Source organism: Micromys minutus (genome assembly GCF_963924665.1).
Source record: "Micromys minutus genome assembly, chromosome: 2".
NCBI lineage: Eukaryota > Metazoa > Chordata > Mammalia > Rodentia > Muridae > Micromys > Micromys minutus.
The window spans coordinates 40,625,586-40,644,769 of NC_137971.1; the positions used below are offsets into that span (position 1 = coordinate 40,625,586).

The 19,184-nt window shown below is 41.1% G+C and overlaps 1 protein-coding gene across 1 annotated transcript in view; it reads right to left on the minus strand.

The window, feature by feature from the left end:
* TRPM6 (transient receptor potential cation channel subfamily M member 6) overlaps positions 1-17,943 on the minus strand; it is a gene marked incomplete at both ends in the record, with an annotated part of 141,027 nt that extends 123,084 nt beyond the window's left edge. The window contains 1 exon segment of the mRNA XM_080912911.1: positions 17,878-17,943. Coding sequence (XP_080769037.1) covers positions 17,878-17,943 — 66 coding nt within the window.
* Positions 17,944-19,184: the final 1,241 nt, after the last annotated feature.

The window sequence follows — 19,184 nt, forward strand, 5'->3', positions numbered from 1 at the left end:
CTCATTCTAAATGAATAGATATATGCATAAATCAAACAAACCCTCCTCTAAAATAATAAGAGAAAAGAACTAAGTATGGTAGCTTGTGCCTGTAATACCAGTCCTCACAGACTAAATCCGGAGGATCACTACGGATTCAGGACTAGCCTGTGCTACACAATGCATTTTAGGAAAGCTATAGAAGCAGATTTAAATATGTAGGTATATACAAGTAAAGTGTCCAGTGCCAGGAATGGATTATAGCTTGTTGAGTCACTGGACAAAGGGGCCTATGACCACCCCAAAAGAACTATTGCCAAGACAACTGGTTGCTCTCCACAACCTGTTAGAAAAACCCTAATGCAGAAGACACCTAATTTATGTCCTTGAACACGGAGACATTGAACTAGTGCCCAGCTAGTAGTTTGACCCCTAAAGAAAAGCATTTATGGTACTGAAAATGTTTCATGCATGCTAATGGAGTTGAAAAATAATCATCAACATCTCCCATGACAAACCCAGAGACATTGACCTCCCTGTAAGATACACTGGTGCAACAGTGGCATAAATGTTATGGGTGCAACCAATGGTCTAGATTGGTCATGGGCCTAGAAGAAAATGTACTCCTATTATCATGTTCTCATGACCAGGTTGATGGCTCAGCAGATAATGGTATATACCACCAAGCCTGACAACCTAAATTCAATTCTCCAGCTAAAGAAACGTAGCAATAAAATGACTCCCAATGACATTCTCTATGCCCATAGACCAGTGTCTTGCTTATCCATCATTGGAGAAGCTTCTTCTTGCAATTGATGGGAACAAACACAGGAACTCACAACTGAACAATGTGCAGAGTGAAAGGCTCTGGAATAGTAAGTCCTAAATGGAATGTCTTCATCACACTCCTCCCCCTCAGGGCTCAGGGGACCTTGCTAAACAGAAGGCAGAAAGACTGTAAGAGCCAGACACAATAAATGACTTCAAGGTAACAATATCTTCTAATACATGAACTCACAGAGTCTGTGACAGCATGCTTAAGAGCCACACAGGTTCAAACTAGATAGAGTCTTAGCCTTGGTGGGAAAGAAATGGGGTCTGAAACCTAACCAAGAAGCTATTTGCAAATAATACCCGCTGGTAAAGCAAAAATCAGTTTTCTACTCTGGAGTGTCACTGGGTATATCAACTATACTCTAGGGCAGGCCCCATGCCCCACAGTAATTGGCCAAGACAAAAACAAAAACAAAAAACTCCATGGTTATCTCTGAATGTTTAACTTCATTTTGTCTTATTGGTCTTTTAAATGTTCTTTTTTTTTTTTATTGGATATTTTATGTATTTACATTTCAAATGTTATCCCCTTTCTCCCCTCTCCCATACCCCTGCTTATATGAAGATGTTCCCACTCCTACCCACCCACTCCCCCCTCAATGCCTTGGCATTCCCCTACACTGGGGAAACAAGCCTTCACAGAACCAAGGGCTTCTCCTCCTATTAATGCCAGACAATGCCATGCTCTTCAAATTCTCATATTTGTGAATTTTTGCAGGAGATTTCGGGTTTGTGTGTTTGCTTTTGCTTTGTGGATTATTTTTTTTAAAGAGAAGGGACAAAAAGAACACGAAGTTGGATGGGGATGTAAGTGGGAATTGGGGAGAACTGGAGAAGGGGAAAATAATCAAAATATGTGCTATGAAAATGTTTTTATTTAAAACCAGAAACTGTTGGCATGGACAGGTTAATGGCTCAGCAGGTAAAGGTATATGACACCAGGCCTGAAAGCCTGAATTCAGTGACCCATACTCACATGGTGAAGGGAGGGAACCCACAGATTGTCTTCTGACTGCCACTCACACATTGTGGCATGGACTTGTACATACACACATAAATAAATACATATTGTAGAGGTTGGATTTTTTTTAATATGGGTGATTTGCCTACATTCCTCATTGGTAATGTATCATGGTGAAAAGCAATGTTTTTGTCAACTTGGGAAGATCCCTTAATACACTAAGAGCTATTGCTATTAAGGATCCTTGACCAGTTTTATCGAGCTATTGAGTACTGTCATTAAACCATAGTGACTAAAGAATTCAACAATGTTGTTAAGATGTTCAAAAAAAAGTGTCAGGGAGGAGCAAAAAAGAAAAAGAAAAAAAAACAAACAAAATCCAAGTTTAAGGTACAGAAGAAAGTGTTCAGGGACTAAATAAAGAACAGCTCTTATCCATAATGGTGACTTTATGCCTGAATTCAAAGCAGGTTTTGTCTCGGTGAAAATAGGTGAATTATTACACAAGTAGGAAGTCTCAAGGAAATACTTCCTTTGTGATTAAAACTACACTCAAACTGAAGAGGATGACAGTTTTGACTACAATGACCAAACTGAATGAGAAATGCAGAAATTGGAAGGAAGCACCTAGGTAAAAGGAGATGTTCTGAGAAAAACTAATAATATTGTAGGCAACAGTCATATGTGCGCAGACACAAATGCACACGTTTATCTACTACACACACATACACACAAGAGTGGTCACTAAGTCAACAATACAATTCAAAATCCTACATTAACATAGCCTTTCATGTATGCTCAGATGTGTTTTTTTAGCTAAAATAATACTCATAATTGCATAGCTAGCACTAATAATTGCTACATTATGCAGAAGAATAGGCTTTATCTAAAACACTAGTTCTCAACCTTATGGATTTCATGGGGGCCATATATCAGATATTCTGCATATCAGATATTTACATTATGAATTATAACAACAGCAAAACTACAGTTATGAAGTAGCAACAAATAATTTTATCTATCACTGTGTGTCTCTGTCTCTATCTCTATCCCTCTCTCTACCTTTTGATTGTGGGTCAGATGTAAGCTCTCCACTTCTGCTCGGGCATCTATCTACCTTCTGCCCTGAACCTCGCCATAATGGTCATGGACTCATCCTCTGAATCTGTAAGCCCCATTACACATTTTTCCTATAAATTGGTTATGATCCTTTGTCACAACAGTAGGAAAGTGACTAAGACATAATGAAAAGCATCCCCCAAATTGAAGATAGATTGGGAACATTCATTGCATCCTATTGAACAGTGAAGAGGGAATACAATCTTTCTGCTATATAGTAAATAGGAATATCTCTTTAAAATAAATTTTAAAACATGGACCTCAAAATTACTGCATCTACAGCTATCTGCACTCAAGAAACAGGAATTTGAGGTAAAGGAAAAGATGTGGAAGAGAGAAAAACTAAAACAGACTCACTCTCTTCTCTAGCCTGCAGGTGACTCCAGCCAGCAAAAGGTATGTTTAAGTCTGTTTAAAAGATTATTTTATAGTTAACTGTGTGTTATGTGAGGGTGGAAAGCCCACAAAGGCCAGAAGAGGGCAGTGGACCTATAGGGCCAGGGTTCTAGGCAGTTATAAGCCACCTAAAGTAGGTTCTTAGAACCAAGCATGGATCCTCTGGAAGAGTAGCAAGTGCTCTTAACAAGTCAACCATATCTCCAGCCAAAATATATAAATCTTCCTCTTCCTGGGCAAATAACCCCAGGGCCTACTGTTATTCTCCAATAATAAACTTCCATGTCCATTAATTTGTGGCACAGAGACACTCTATCTCCATTTTAAAAATAATGATTAAGGTTGCCTCAAACCCTCTACAACTGTGTTGTCACATAGCAATAAACAAACCAAAAAGATAGTTGCAAATGTTCTAATGTCACGCACCTTTAATTTTTATACCCCAAGTTTCCATCCTGGAATAGGCTAAAGCAGGTTCTGTCAGTTTTTCTGACGTGGGCGTTCTTTTGTTCTCCCGATGCCAGCAATAAAACCCAGGCTTCATATAGGTCACATAGACCTCACATATTACTCTACTTCTGAGCTGTCTTCCCAAAACGTACCTTCTAATAAGTAATTCCATAAATAGTACAGAATTTGCAAAAGACAACAGAAGCTCATGCAAAAGTGAACTGTTCATCTCACTCCTGTACCAGTTTCTCTTTTAGAGCTGAGTTCTGTGTGCTTCAGTGGATAGTTTGCCAAAGCTATTCTGTGCACTTATAAATATATAATGACAAATTTCACATAAATAGGTATCCCTATGTCTCAGTGATTTAACATTAATAACGATATTAACAATAATCTTACAGTTTTGTTTATGGATTTTGTTTATGGTATAAGAAAAACCAGTATTTTCTTATACAAAATCCTTATACAAATCAAATAACCCACTCATGCAAATGTTTCTCATTCTTCATTTTGTAAAAAATGTCCCTGAAAGCATAGCTTTCATGCACATCTGTTTTTGTAGAGTCAAAATCCAAGTCAATGCAGATATGTCTACATTGTTCTCCATTCAGATTGTCAATTTATAAGTAAAAAACACAAGGTATGCTTTATTATTATCATTATCATCATCATCATCATCTCTCTTGCTGTGATCAAAATCAACTTAGGTCACATAGCTTTATCACATCTTATATTTCCAGCTAACAATGCAGTCACTGAGAGAAACTGGGGCAGGAACTTAAGCAGGTCAGGAACCTGGAAGCAGGAGCTAGGGCAGACACCAGGGAGGAGTGCTGCTTACTGCCTTGCTCTCCCTGATTTGCTCCTTCTAACAACTTCCTTTCTTAAACCACCTAGGACCACCTTCCTATTGTTAGCACCACCTACAGTGGTCTGGGTTCTCCCACATCAATAATTAATCAAGAAAATTTCCCCAAAAACTTGTCTATGGGAGACTCCGGTAGAATTGATTACACCGATGAGGTTTCCACTTCCAGGATGACTCCAGCTTGTACCTGCTGACCCAGAAGCACCAACCAGCACAAGCTGCTCATTTAGGCAGTATCCTCTCAGAGAATGTCGCCATCGTAATGAATCTCAGTGGCTCTTGATTATTATCAACTCTTTGTTATGTATGTTCGACTTCCAAAAAAATTTTGAAGTGACCAAATTCCTTCCACTTAAAAGCAATAATAACAAATGAAATGTATATATAAAAAAAAAAGGTGCCATTTTACTGCCAGGAAACCAGCCTCTCCTTTTGCTGCCTTGAATGTTTAGAAGTTTGAAAACATCTATAGCAGCACCCTTAAAACATGAGAATATTGAACAACAAACAGACAACTTCTCTGTTGTGTATTCTGTGCTCAATGATTTCTGACTCTCCATCCACAGAGGCCATGTGCATTGAAGTAGTATAGTAAAAGAGAGGACAAAGTTCGGGGACAGTGACCTCTTATTGCCACCAGAGATAGGCAGTTCGCTCATGTCTGCAATTCAGCTAATCCCTTACACAACACATAACTGCTCCCCTTATCAGATATGAGAAGGAGCGTAATAGTTTGATTTCAAACTTAGCCTGTCCATCCTTTCCCTACCAAAACTGCTACTCAATTAGGCTCCATAGGGCTCCTCACTGTACCAAGGTGACCATGTTCAAAGCCAGAACACTCCCATCCTTACTGAAGATGCACCCTGAATTAAAAAGTGGATTATGTTTTCCTTCTCTCTTTTATCTTTTCTATTGAGCGTGACCTTGCTTCCACCCTGAATCTTGCTCCAAATCTTTTTTTTTTTTTTTCTGTTTTCTCTAAAATTTTATTATGTATGATACAGCTACTCTTTGTAACTAACAGTTGGAAAACTCAGCATCTATACAAACTTCTAATTTTTTTTTTGTAGGAAAAAAAAACAATTTATTCCCAATTAAATAGCTAATACAATTTTACACAGTAACTTATGCCAAGCCTAATAGGGCATTTTGAATACACAAGATAATATATTTAGTATAGAAAATGTATTTAGACTTGATATAAATAGGAAAACCTATGGTAGCCAAAATGAATCATGTTGTTTAAAGCATTGAATAATAGCTTTTATACATCCAAATCTTTATGTTTAGTTGTGGAATGTGTTAAAAGTACCAGCCGCATCCTCACCCCCACCCCTGCCCTGTCCCCTGGCTCTCTTTGTACTCCAGGTTCCAGGAAAGGTCTCAGTTAAAAGGTAATTGTCAGAGAAGTACAAAGCAGTTACTGGCTATAATGGAAGCAGGAATTATGTTTTATTTGGGGGGGGGGGTGCACAGGTCTAGGGAACTCAGTGACCTCGGGATTAAGACACTCACAACGCATGTTTCAGAACTGGAAATTTTTCAAAACTAATGAGCCACCATGTCACCCACCTGCTGGTCTCTGGAACACATTCTCACAGAAGCTACTGCGTACTATCTGTTTCAGCACCAATCAACACGAACAGTTGTATACCACTGGTTTCTCCAACACCTGACTTGTTGCTCAGAAAACCGTTTTCCTCTCCTATCAGCCTGTTAAGTTGCTAGGCCTCTCAAACAAGAGCAAACCCAGACCTTCAGTGGTCACCTAGCTTCCTGTTCAGTAAATCACTGCTGGGCCTATGTCCAAAACAGCTCATGTGTTATCTAGGTCTGTGCCTATACATCCACCAACCTAGCTAATGCCTCTGCTTCCCCTAGCTAAAGTCACCATTACATTTTTTACTGACTGTCTCCCAGACCTTCCTGTTTCTGGGTTGCTTTTCTTTTGCCCAATCTCTTCAATAAAGCCCATAGTCTTTGTAGAGTGACTAAGTGTGCAAGTCAGTCTCACCTGAATCTACCCAGTGGCTCCGCATTGTCTTGCGGGTATTGGAAGTACTTCACAATGTTCCTGTCCCTCTCACTGACAGCCACATACGGGGCACTCTCCTCCCTTCCTCAATGTCCAGACTTTACATCCACGTTCTACTCACAAGCCCCTGAATTCACCTCCGAGCGTTCTCTTCAGGCTGATCCTTTTAGGCTTCTGTCTACTCCTGTGCCGTCTAGAATGAAATCTGGATTAAGTCTCCCCCTTGTGCCCTCTTAGCCTCTGCTGTGTTACGACCTATTTAAGCCCGCTGTACTCTGTCCACCAGCTGACATTGCTGCACCCACCATACCTACCTGGGCTGTATGCAAGCATCTGCTATTGCTTTCTATCTTGCAAAGCGAAGGTGTAACGTGGAAGAAAAAGCATTGTGGCCATATAATATATGTAAATATTGTGAGAATCTAGAGGTGATAGGCTATTGGAAACTCCTCTAAACGCCTGGCCAGGGATTTTTCTGAGGAGATCTCAGGATTGTTCCCTGAGGACACAATTTTGAGAGATTCTTTTTCTAGGAGGTTTAAAGGAATTTTCAATAAAGGACACTCCTTGCCTAAACATTTTTTTTCCTATTTTTTTAAGTTATCACATTAAGATTTTTAATCTTAATTTTTACAGGGTATTTAAAAATAGAAAAAAAATTTCATCTCAGTCTTTAATTTTTTTTTAATTCAACACAAATGTTTAGGGCCATTAATGGGCTCTTTCTTTTCTTCTTTTTTTTTTTTTAACTTGTAGGACTTTCCTTTTGTTATGTTTTCTAGCCCTTCCACCCTGTTCATCCTTCTGTTTGTTTTTGTTCAGATGTTGGGGTTAAGCCCAGAGCTTCATATATGCTAGGTTTTAACTCAACTGCTGGATTGCTGGGATTTCCCTTTAAAGTTTGTTCAAACATGTGGATCTGAATTGCAGTAGTCAGAAACCATACTAAAGATTTAGGTACAGGCCTACATCTATAACCCCAGAGCCAAAGGGTAAAAAATAGAGTAGAAAAAGAATTCTGATTTTCTACAGGGGTAACCCAACTTTCACTGGACAACCAGTACGGGCAAAGCATTGAGCTCCAGGTTCATGAGAGACCCCGTCTCAAAAACTAAAGTGGAAAACAGTAAAACATCTAAAATTGACCTCTGGCTTCTACCCAACACACCACACATCAAATGCACACATACAGGCACATACATGTGCACACACAAACATGTACATTTTGTATATGCCACATACAAAAAAATTTAAGTGAATACAGTACCTTGAAAACCTTTAAGATTTTAATACCAAATTTCCCACATTCCGAAGAACTAGTTCTCATAAAATGCTGTGAGGAAAAGGTGCTCTGTGAGAAAGAGGGTGGTTCAGGAAGGGAAGCCTCAGCCGTCGGCCAGTCGGTAGGAGAGCAAGAATGCTGTGACTAACAGAGGTTGGCAGGCATGAGGTATTCACTAGGCCCAAATTTCCAAGCTTCTGTTTGTTGTTGTTACTGGGGTGTTCAAAGCCCCGGTGTTGTTCTGAGAAAGGTTGACTGCACACAAGGCCACTCAGGAAGGAAAGAGGGCACCGCCGCCGCCACAGGGCACCTCCCTCTGAGAGTCATCCAGAAGCAAACTACAGGACAGCGTCCATTTTCACGGGGCTTTGATCCTTAAGATGTCCCTTCTGTGTTTGATTTCTTGTGACATTGAAAGATGAGAAGAAACACATTCAATCCATACGGAAGAGACTTTGACTCAAAAGGAGCAGTTACAAAAGAGGGATTAAACACAAAGAACAGCAAACTTCCTACTCCAGAGCATGTCATTCAGAATCTCATAACATCTTATGGTTGTATTATAAAGAGGAACCTTTCGTTCTAGCTGCCCCCACGTATGAGCCCAAACTATTATCAATAATAATAATAATAATAATAATAATAATAATAATAATAATAATAATAATAATAATTTAAAGGAACCAGCCATCAAAGTCTACATATAAGAATTCAAGTACCTCCTGGAAATGCTCCTACACCTGCTACACTATAGACCTAACCTGCTGCTGAGCTGAGGGGCCCAGATAGCAACCTGACACTCCCCAGCACAAGGACGAATAGTGAAGGGTTCCCAGTCCTTCACCCACTGACCCTGCCCTTCAGCTAAACCTAAGTGGCAGTTGGCAAAACACAACTTCTGTTCAGAAATGTCTCCAAGATAAGAGCTGCCTCTGAGGAATGCTTTCCCACATGGGGGCAGGGGAGTGGCTGCAAGACTCTTGAGAAAGCACATACCACTCCTGTAGCTTACCTCTGTGTTGCCTGAAAGAATAAGGATCTAGTTTGTAAGTGCCTTAGGTTGATTTGCTTTGCAGGAAGCTATCCTTAAAATTGCACCAATTTTAGGGAGATTTTTAAGTGTAAGATGTTTGACCCCAGAAACCAAACACATCCCTGCTCTCCTGTAGTCCCACCCAAATGGAAGAATAAGAGAGAAGAATCATTTGAGGCCAGAGTTCAAGAATAGCCTGGGCAAAATAAAGGACTTTTATCTGTACATTTTTTTCCATTAAAGATCTGAAGTCTTCTCTACATAGTCCTACTGGGTCTTGGGGTCAATCGGAAAAGCTGACTGCTTAGAAGGCACATTATCTAGCTCAGAAAAAGTCAAAGATTGGGATTTGTTTTGTCATATTCTATTTGGGAAGCCCCCTGAGGCTCCCTCTGACAGTGATGACAAAGGCTGGAAGGGATTAATAGATACAAGCCAAGTGTGTTGTAGTCAGATGTCCTCTTAGACTGAGATTCATCTGAGAAGAAAAGCATCTCTCAGAGATGATTACAAGGCTCAGTTTACAAAACCTCTTAGTCCTTAGATTAGTGGAGAAAGTCTACTTTCTTCAGAAAGAAGAAAGAGGTCTTCATATTCAGCATCCAACCCAGGGGGTAAAATAATATTACCAGCAGGATGACCATGTAGTCTACCCTCTCCAGACATTCACCTGCACAATGCCAAGGATTTAGTCTTCTCTGGAGCACCTGTATGCAGTTCTTACAAGTCTTTTTATCAATGAGATACTAAGTCTACAGAGGGTGAATAATTGGGCCCAGCAGCTCACAGAAGTAACCGCAGGACGTCTATGTTAGCAGGGTTCATATGTACGCACTCTGACCATCACTGACTACAGAGCTTACTACAGATTCCAAGCTGAGAGTGGCAGCCAACACTTCCACTTTCCACAATCCAGAGACATGAACTTAAACAATAACATAAATCCCAGGCAGCCAACCCCAAGTACCACCGCATATGGCCTTCAAATGGAGTTCCTAGACCATTAACCCTGACCAGTCCACTACGGCTTAGAGCTTCTCATTAAGGACAATGTCCCCAAATTGTGCCTCTCATTTGAATCCAGCACAGGTTTGATGAGTGCAATGTGTGATTTCCTTCCCCAAATTACCGTTTTTGAAACGGCCTTAGGAGATGGAGAGGTGACTCAGTGAACAAAGTGCTTGCTGTGGAAACATGAGGATGGAGGTTCAGATTCCCTAGAACCCGTGAAAAGGCCAAAGCTCATAGTTCAAAGTTCACCAAACAGCTAGCTTGGAATTCAGCAATGGCAAGAGGAAGTTTGTCTCAAAATGCAAATTGGAAAGCAAGGACCAACACCTGATTGTCCTCTAACCTACACACACACACACACACACACACACACACACACACACACACACACACACACATACACTATTCACAGAACCTTTACTTCAGAAAACCTCCACCTCAAGAATGATGGCTGGGGTTATGAATGATCAGTGGTTCTGAGCACTTATTCTTTCAGAAGACTTGGGGTCGGTTCCTGGCACTCATATGGTTGCTCACAATGTTTTGTAACTTCAGTTCCAGGAGTACCTTCTAATCTTCACAAGTACTGGGTACCCACACAGTGCACATACATACACCTACACAGGCAAAAAAATACATGCATAAAATAATAAACCTAAAAATGGAAGTTTAACTGTAGTGTTTTAAGATTTTCAAATTAATTACTTAAATGTCGTTTTCCATGCTTACATACAAGCATGGAAAAATGCCCAAAAACGTCTCTGCAACATAGCAAGTACTCTGTGTGGTTCCTGAGATGCAGAGAGATGGCAAGAGGGTTGTGGCCACTAGGAATCACAAATTAACTTTTCTGTGGATATGAATATGTAGATTTCAGGAGACAACCTAAAGCCTTTGTTCAAATACATGTGCCACAGAAAGAATATAAATACACCTTTTTTTTTGAAGAGAACACCCAAACAGCCATAGCATGCAAAAGATGTTCAAAATTATTCAGCCTTAGAGAAATACAAATCAAACCCAGGAATTCATCTCTGCAGTCATTCTGATGGCTATAGTCAGAAAGTAAGAAAATACAGATATTGTAAAACCAACTTGGAGTTATCCTAGATTGCTGATCAGAATGTAAAATGGGGCTGTGGCTTTAGGAAAGAAGCTATAGTTTCTCCAAAAGCTAAACTCAGTTTTCCTGAAGCTTCCAGCAATTCGACTCCTACATATCTAGCAAAGAGAAATGAAAGCAAACCCACTCAAAATCTTGTGCCCACATTTTCATAAAATCATCATTGTGTGATCCAAGAAAACAGAAACAACCAATTGTCCACCAAATGACTAACAAAAAAAGTGATTATTATATATGCAAGCAATGGAATTGGGTTTAATAAGACAAAGAAAGAAGGTTCTTGCAAAGGCTGCAGCATGGATATCGCTGAACACATCCATCTGGATGAGACGAGCTCATCACAAGCCCCAGCAGCATGCAACCCTTTACGTATGATGTCAGACTAGGGAGACCTACAGTGACAGAAGGCAGATTAGTGGTTGCTGAGTGATACAGATTTGGGAGAAAGTGATAACTAATACCAGTGGGATTCCTTCTGGGAACACTGTGCTTTAATATAGACTGTGGGAAATGGATTCTGAACTCTGGCTCTATACGGAAAGCCATCAAATAAGACAATTTTGGCCAATTATAAATATAGTCTATCTCAATAAAACTGCTCATTAATTTTTCTTTAAAAAGGAGACTTTCCCACCTGGAGATCTATTCCATAGACAGTCACCAAACCCAGACAATATTGTGGATGCCAAGAAGTGCATACTGACAGGTGCCTGACACAGCTGTCTCCTGAAAGGCTCTGCCAGAGCCTGAGAAATACAGATACTCTCAACCAACCACTGGACTGAGAACGTGTTCCCCAATGGAGGAGTTAGAAAAAGGACTGAAGAAGTCGAAGGGGTTTTTCAACCCCATAGGAAGAACATTATCAAACAAACAGACCCACCAGAGCTCCTAGAGACTAAACCACCAACCAAAGAGTACACATGGAGGGACCCATGGCTTCAGCAGCATATGTAGCAGAGGATGGCATTATCAGGCATTGAGAGGAAAGATCCTTGGCCCTGTGAAGACTCAATACCCCAGTGTAGGGGAACGTCGGGGCAGGGAAGTGGTGGGTAGGTGAGTGAACACCCTCACAGAAGCAGGGGAGGGGGCATGGAATAGGGGGTTATGGAGGGAAAACCAGGAAAGGGGATAATATTCAAATATAAATAAAAATATCCAATAAAAATTGCCAAAAACTGTAAAGACCTACGTTCAGATCCCTCAAATCTACATAAAACGTCAGATGTGGCTACTCATGCCTGAAAAAAAAAAAACTGTGGGGCTGCGGGGGATGGGGGAGGTTGTAAAGAGACAGGCAGATAGGACCCATTGGGTTGAGGCTAGACAGTCTAGCCAAAGCTTCAAGTGTCAGGGTTCAGTGGGAAACCTAATCTCACAGAACAGGTGAAGTAGTTAATGGACATCTAACATCAACCTCTGGCCTCTGGTCTCTCTGCATGAGCAAAACAACCTGCTCACACATATACCAAACACATGAATATGCACACATACATACACATGTGTGCACATACACACAATTTTTCTTAAAAATAAAAAAAGAATGGAACACAGGCAGAAAGAAAGCCTCGCCTCAGAAAATAAGCAAAATATATAGAAATAAACAATAACATCACAGAAAGTGCAGATCACAATTTGCTTCATTCAGTCTGGTAAATTAAAGAAAAACTTTCGAACCAACTACCACAGTGTGAAAACTAGAAGATTTTACTTTCAAAACTAATCTGTATCACTTGTATTTTCTTTAACAAGGAAATGGAGGAGGAGAAAAGTCTGGCAAGAGGAAGCTGGGGTATACGGTACATATAAGACAGAGAGCTTAGACAAGCCGTGCTTTTTACAGATTCTCAACGGAGTCTCAGACTCAAACCATGCCTCTTGCATGCCAGGCATGGGCTCTGGCACCGAAATACTACCCTAGGCCTCCCTATGCTTTGCTACTACTGATAGTATTTCCATATATTTATCATTGAGATATCTTGATTCTTGTTTAGTCCCAACAGAGAGAACTCCATGCCAGGGTAACACAGTATACATTCCGAAAGCAGACTGTGGTTTTCAGACATGATCTAATCATGAGCCTTTCACGGAAATACACTGTGGTTCACACAGGCAGCATGAACAGGTCCTCCCAAGCCAGATGCCAACATCTCCCAACCCTAAGGAGAGTGAGCGGAATGGCAAACTTAAACACAAGGCAATGAGCTTTCCCCCATGATCTCTTAACACACTGGCTATAGATAGTACATGTTTCCCACCAAGATCTTTGCTTCCCTTGTCAACTGTTTACTTAAGGTTAAAAAAAGAAAAAAGAGGCAGTGATGGTTGTCAAGTTGACAGCATCTAGAATGAACTACAATCCAAAAATGGAGGGCACATTGGTGATCTAGATCTTGAGGCTAGAAGACACAGGTTTCTGACTTTTGACATAGGATGACACACGCTATTGATCCAAATCTTGAGGCATAGTGGGGTCAAGAATAACTGAGGCCCAAGCAAGGTATTACATGCCTTTAATCCCAGGAAACTGAGGCAAGCAGATCTCTGTGTTCAAGGCCAGCCTGGGGCAGAACAAATTCCAAATCCAAGTATTGTGGTATACACTTTTAATTTAGGTCATACCTTCTACTGGAGGCCTGTGTAAGAATGACAGGAGATGGGAGACTCACTTCTTCACTTGCTTGCACTTACTTGCCAGCACAGCTGTTGGAACCTACTTAATCAGGATTCCAGCTTCTACAGAAGAGCAGCTGAAACAACTATCCTGGTGGGACTAAATAACTGCTAGATTCTTGCCCTTCCCATTCACAGCTACCCATTGTTGGGTTAGTTGGACTACAGGCTATAGGTCATCACAATAAATTCCCTTAATATATAGAGACATTCCATAAGTATGTGACTCTAAAGAACCCTGTCTAATACAAAGGCCATTCATAAGAAGTTACTAGTCCATAACTGGCCAAGTAAGATAAGCACTTTGGGGAACTGTAATTCTTCAATGACCTAGGCTTTGAGTCTGGCAAAAGGAAATTTCATTTCATGTAATATCCACACCCAGTTTAAGGATGAGACAGAAATTTTAAAACTAAAAACAAAGAAAGACAACGTGAGATTAAAAAGAAAGAAAAGAAAACCTGGGATATCTGATGCCCACATAGCTCTGAGCAATTTCCAGAAAGTCTGGAGCCAGCATGAGGCAGAGAATGAATGTCTTCCCCTAGTTGGTTCCCCATGGTACCAACCATTCCATGCTTCCATAAACTACATACATAAGGTCATCAGGAAGATGAGATGCCACCAGGTCTCTGCAGGCACCTTGCTGAGCTCACAGTAAATTTTATGGAAATGGAGCTATGGCTCAGTAGGCAATAATTGCACAAGCACAAGCTCAGAGTTTGATCCCTAATACTCACAGAAGTTAGACAGTGGTCCAGACTTGTCATCTGGACACCCAGGAGGTAGAGACAGGAAGTCCACTGGGCTCCCAAAGTTGCCAGCATAGCCCAATCAATCAGACACCAGATCCCAGCGGGAAGCCTTGTAGCAAAACAAGGACACCCATCCTAAGGAACAACACCTGAGGTTGACTCCTGGCCTCCATGTGTGTAACTGCACAGCTGGACTGCAGGGCTTTGGCAGAAGGAATTGCTGTCCAAACCCTGAGAAAGCATCCAGGCTGTAAGGCAAATCAATGATTGTTTCTCACTGCTGGAAACTGGTTATGACACTCTGAAATAGTCTTAGAGTTTTCCTATACTATCCATGACTAAGAACCTTTTCCACAGAAAAACAGAAATGCCAAAACTCATCAAGAGTAAAGAAAATAAGTTTCCATAGTGGCAGGTCTGTAATCCACCTAGTGAGACCTTGGATCAAAAGATAGAGAGAACGAGTAAGAGTTAAATGTTGGGCTGCCCAAATCAATCAGAAATTTTCCAAGATGCTCTACGACCACCACAAGCCTACCAACTTCTGTGGGTATTCAAAATAGAACTTCAGCTGAATTCAGATTACACAATCATATCCAAAGTTTAGAAAAAAATCTCACTAACTAGTTTATATGAGCGTCTTTCTTATTATTTGTTTAATTCCGATACTAGGTCTCACTCTATAGCTGAAGTTAGTCCAGAATGGCTTCCATCCATGATCCTCTTGTCTCTGCCTCCTGAGTGCTCAGATAATAAAAGATACATAATATGATATTCTCCTGTTTTCTAAGCGTGCGGTTTAGTGTTGATACATGCATTCGCATAGTTCTGCAGCCATCTCTGGAACTCCTTATGCTCCAAAGCCAGGCTTCAGACCCCATTAAACAGGTCCATCTTGCTGCCGCACCCCACCCCCCGGCAATCACCACTCTCCATTTCATTTTCATAAATCTGACATTCTTAAATAGCTCAAAAGTGGAGTCATAAATTTGTTTTTTAGACAGGCTCATAACACCTTTTTAAATTATCTATTGTATGTATATGAGTATACTGTAGCTGTCTTCAGACACACAGGAAGGCATCAGATCCCATTACAGATAATTATCAGCCACCATTGAACTTAGGACCTCTGCAAGAGCAGTCAGTGCTCTTAACCACTGAGCCATCTCTCCAGTCTCTTGGTTCATATCGCTTAATAAAATGGCCACAGTTCTCATTCTTCTGCTACAATTTGCCAAAGCTTCCTACCTTTTCAAGGCTCTAACTATTCTGTTGCATACACACACTTTCACAGTGTTTGCCCATTCACAAAGTCTACTTCTATATGGAAAAGTTTCTAAGGCCTGGCGGCACACAAGCTACCACTTATTCCTTTATAGGGAGGGAAGTAAGGGAGATGTGCTTGGATGTATGACATCTGCACTCTAGGAAAGGTTTAAAAGTCTATAGCTGAGACTGAACTCATTGTCCATTCTCTATCTCTACAATAAAAGTCCTGTCCTACGTTCCTGTGCACCCCCAAGTTCTGAGAGACGGCTCATCGCACAGTTGACATTCCACAAACACGTTGACTGAATGAATCTAGAACAGTGATAGACATAAGGAAAAAATTCTGTATGTATGGTCTTAATTTGAGCAAGCACCATATGTATTTGCAAAGATTTTTGCCCCTAGAAACTATTAACAGTGCAATGTATACAATCAGAATCCTTTTATGTAAAAAACAAATGCACAAATTAAAATATGGGTATATTTATATGTGTGTGTTAAATATATCATAAAATGTATTACATCTTTATGTATAAAATATATATATATTTATGGATATAAAATATCCCAAATATATAATATGTATTTGGGATATATATATATATATCCATTGTTTTAATTTGTGCGTTGTGTATATGAGATATTTATATAGATATATAGATAAATATTATATATTATATATTTCAAACTATTTGTTCCACCCTATATGGTTACAGCCCCTGATGAGGAATAAGAAACAACCAAGCAAATTCTTACAAGTTAAACCCAAAATACCAATCTAGGTAAATATATAATGCTATATTGGTGTGGAGCAATCCAAAGCAAAAAATAAATTAGTACATCAAAATCATATGGCAGCCTAAAAGGTAGCTAATGAAACTTTATCCCCAGATCCCACAAGGGGAAGGTGACAACCAGTCTCTGAAGCTGTCATCTGCTCTCACATGCACACCATGGCAACCCACATGATACTGCTTTTTTTTAATCTGCACATACAGACAAAGAAACTCAAGAATGCATTTACCCTGAGCAGTTAAGACTGATACAGTTCTGTAGAACCAGCATACGAAAGACTAGATTATCCCGGCTTTCTCTATACCTTCACATGGCTTCTAATCTCATTTCTACTTCTCTCCCCCAGCTTCATTTCCTCCCCCAAATGAAGGAAGTCGGGGGAAGAGTGACACCCTTTAGGACAGAACAGAATTATTGTCAGGATAAGTCAAGCCTGATGGTGCAGACCTATTGTCCCAGCTACTGAAGATGCTGAGTAGGCTGGGAATGTAGCTCCGTGGTAGACAGCTTGGATACTGGAGGTCATGGGACCAATTCCCAGTACAGGAGGAAAAGGAACGAACGCTCTTGCAACTTGTCGGACATTTAGCATCATTCTAAAGCCACATTGAATATCATATTATATCATATCCCATTTAATCTTCAAACTGTACTTTCCAGTTGCTCCAAATGTGAAAGCTGGAGCTAATAACTAAACTCTCAGGGTTACAGGTGGTGATGGAACTGAGATGCCAGTTCAGGCTGCCTGAGAAGAGACCAGAGAATGTAACCTCTCAGCCAGCCCAAGTCGAAAAGAGCCAAAGCGAGTAGCAAGCCTGAACTATGCCTGCACACTTCCGGCACAATAAATACTATCATTTCTCACACAAAGTGTGGAAGTAATGAAAACCCGATAAAGGTGACAGGAAACTTGTTCCCTGGCTGTTTTATGGGACACCCAGCCTGGCTCAGCACCTCTCCAGCTCAGGGCTCAGAGCTGTCACTCTCCAGGACCTAGGAGCCTCTATCCCCTGCAGGAGCCCCGCCGCAGCAGGAGCCAATGAGAACATCTCCAGGCCCAACTTTTTACCTTGACCTGCATTCTCACCACCATAGGAGCCAAAGCGACAGCGAATTCCTCCCGGACCGGGACGCCTCCCAGGACTTGGACTCCGGAGATCAGGACTCACACACGCGCCTCGCCGCCCAGACCCTGGGTTCGGTTTCCGCTCGGCCCTGACCCAGCTCCAGCCAGGTCCCAACTCCCGGAAGAAAGACTGCGGGTCCTGCCCTTCGGGAGGGTCCTCACGGTTGCCAAAACTTCAGCTACGACAATCATGTTCGGGTGGAGACTAGAGGACTTGAAAGCTAGCATTTCGCAAATCCTACCTATTCTAGATCGCAGTCAGATACGCGTGCGCCTGGCTCCACCCACAGCCACCTGGGGCCCTGGGCTTGACCCGCGTGCATAGGAGAGCTCTCAGCTGCTGGTCCTGCTTTCATCCTAGATTTTCCAGGCCAACCAAAACATAGTCTGAGCTTTTGACTGTGGAGTTAGGAAAATCTGGGCTCCACCTTCACGTGGACACTGCCTTTTACAGCCCTGTGGAGTTTTCACAGTGCCTTTTGGGCTCTGTTAACTCCTATGTTGGAAAGACGTGACTCCAAAGAAGTCAGACTGATGATCAGATGGGATGGTCACTGTCATCAGACATATTTCAGATTCTTGGGTCAGAGCTTTAGCTGAGGAAAGACTCAGTTTGGGTTCTCTGTGTTTCTGAAATGCCCATGAGTTGCTGAGCATGACAAGGAACTCTTCTGGGCCTCGGTTTACTTACCTTTACGGAGAGAATAATAAAGAAACGACACCTTTCTCACAGAGATTACACTGAACAAAGACCTTGCTTTATTTACGAAGTATCATACAGATGCCTTTTGAGATTTCCGATGTTTTGGGGTGGGGGTGGGGCTCCTCTGACTAGGCCGTTTTGACTAAGGCTATGTATGGTCAGTGATTCCAGATCTAGCCCCGTGTATGAGAAGAGACCACACATGAAGACGTGATGCTCAGGGGATTACAGATACTACATGAACAATACCAGGCATTTATCCCAGACAAGTGACTTTAAATTACTGACACCTACTATCAAGTCCAGTCCGAATTTTTGCCTGGTGAGCTCACGCTTGCAGACAGGGTTAATAAAATGTGTTTCCTCATTTCTCCGTGTGGTTTCAGTGATCATTTTCTTTGCCTTGTTAGTAAATTAGTATGTTGGTGTTTTGTTGCTTTGTCTATTAAGAAATAAAAGATCCTTTCCTCTCTGTTCATCTCCTCAGATTATTAATGATCTGTAGACATTTAACAGGCCCAGATGCTCTAACAAGGCAAACCAGAGCCTCGTGACTTGTTTCTCCACAGACCATCCGTTACTGCTCTTCACAGCCTCAAAGCCTGGGAACTCAAAAATCAACAGACTTACCTAAAAGACTAAGGATTTGGAATGGAACATGCTGATGTCTCTCAGTGCCCTGTGACTAATATCTTCTGCCTTAATCTTTTCAGATCAAGGTTCCCTTTGAGCCCAAGATAACCTGAAGTGCTTTGATTTTTTTTCC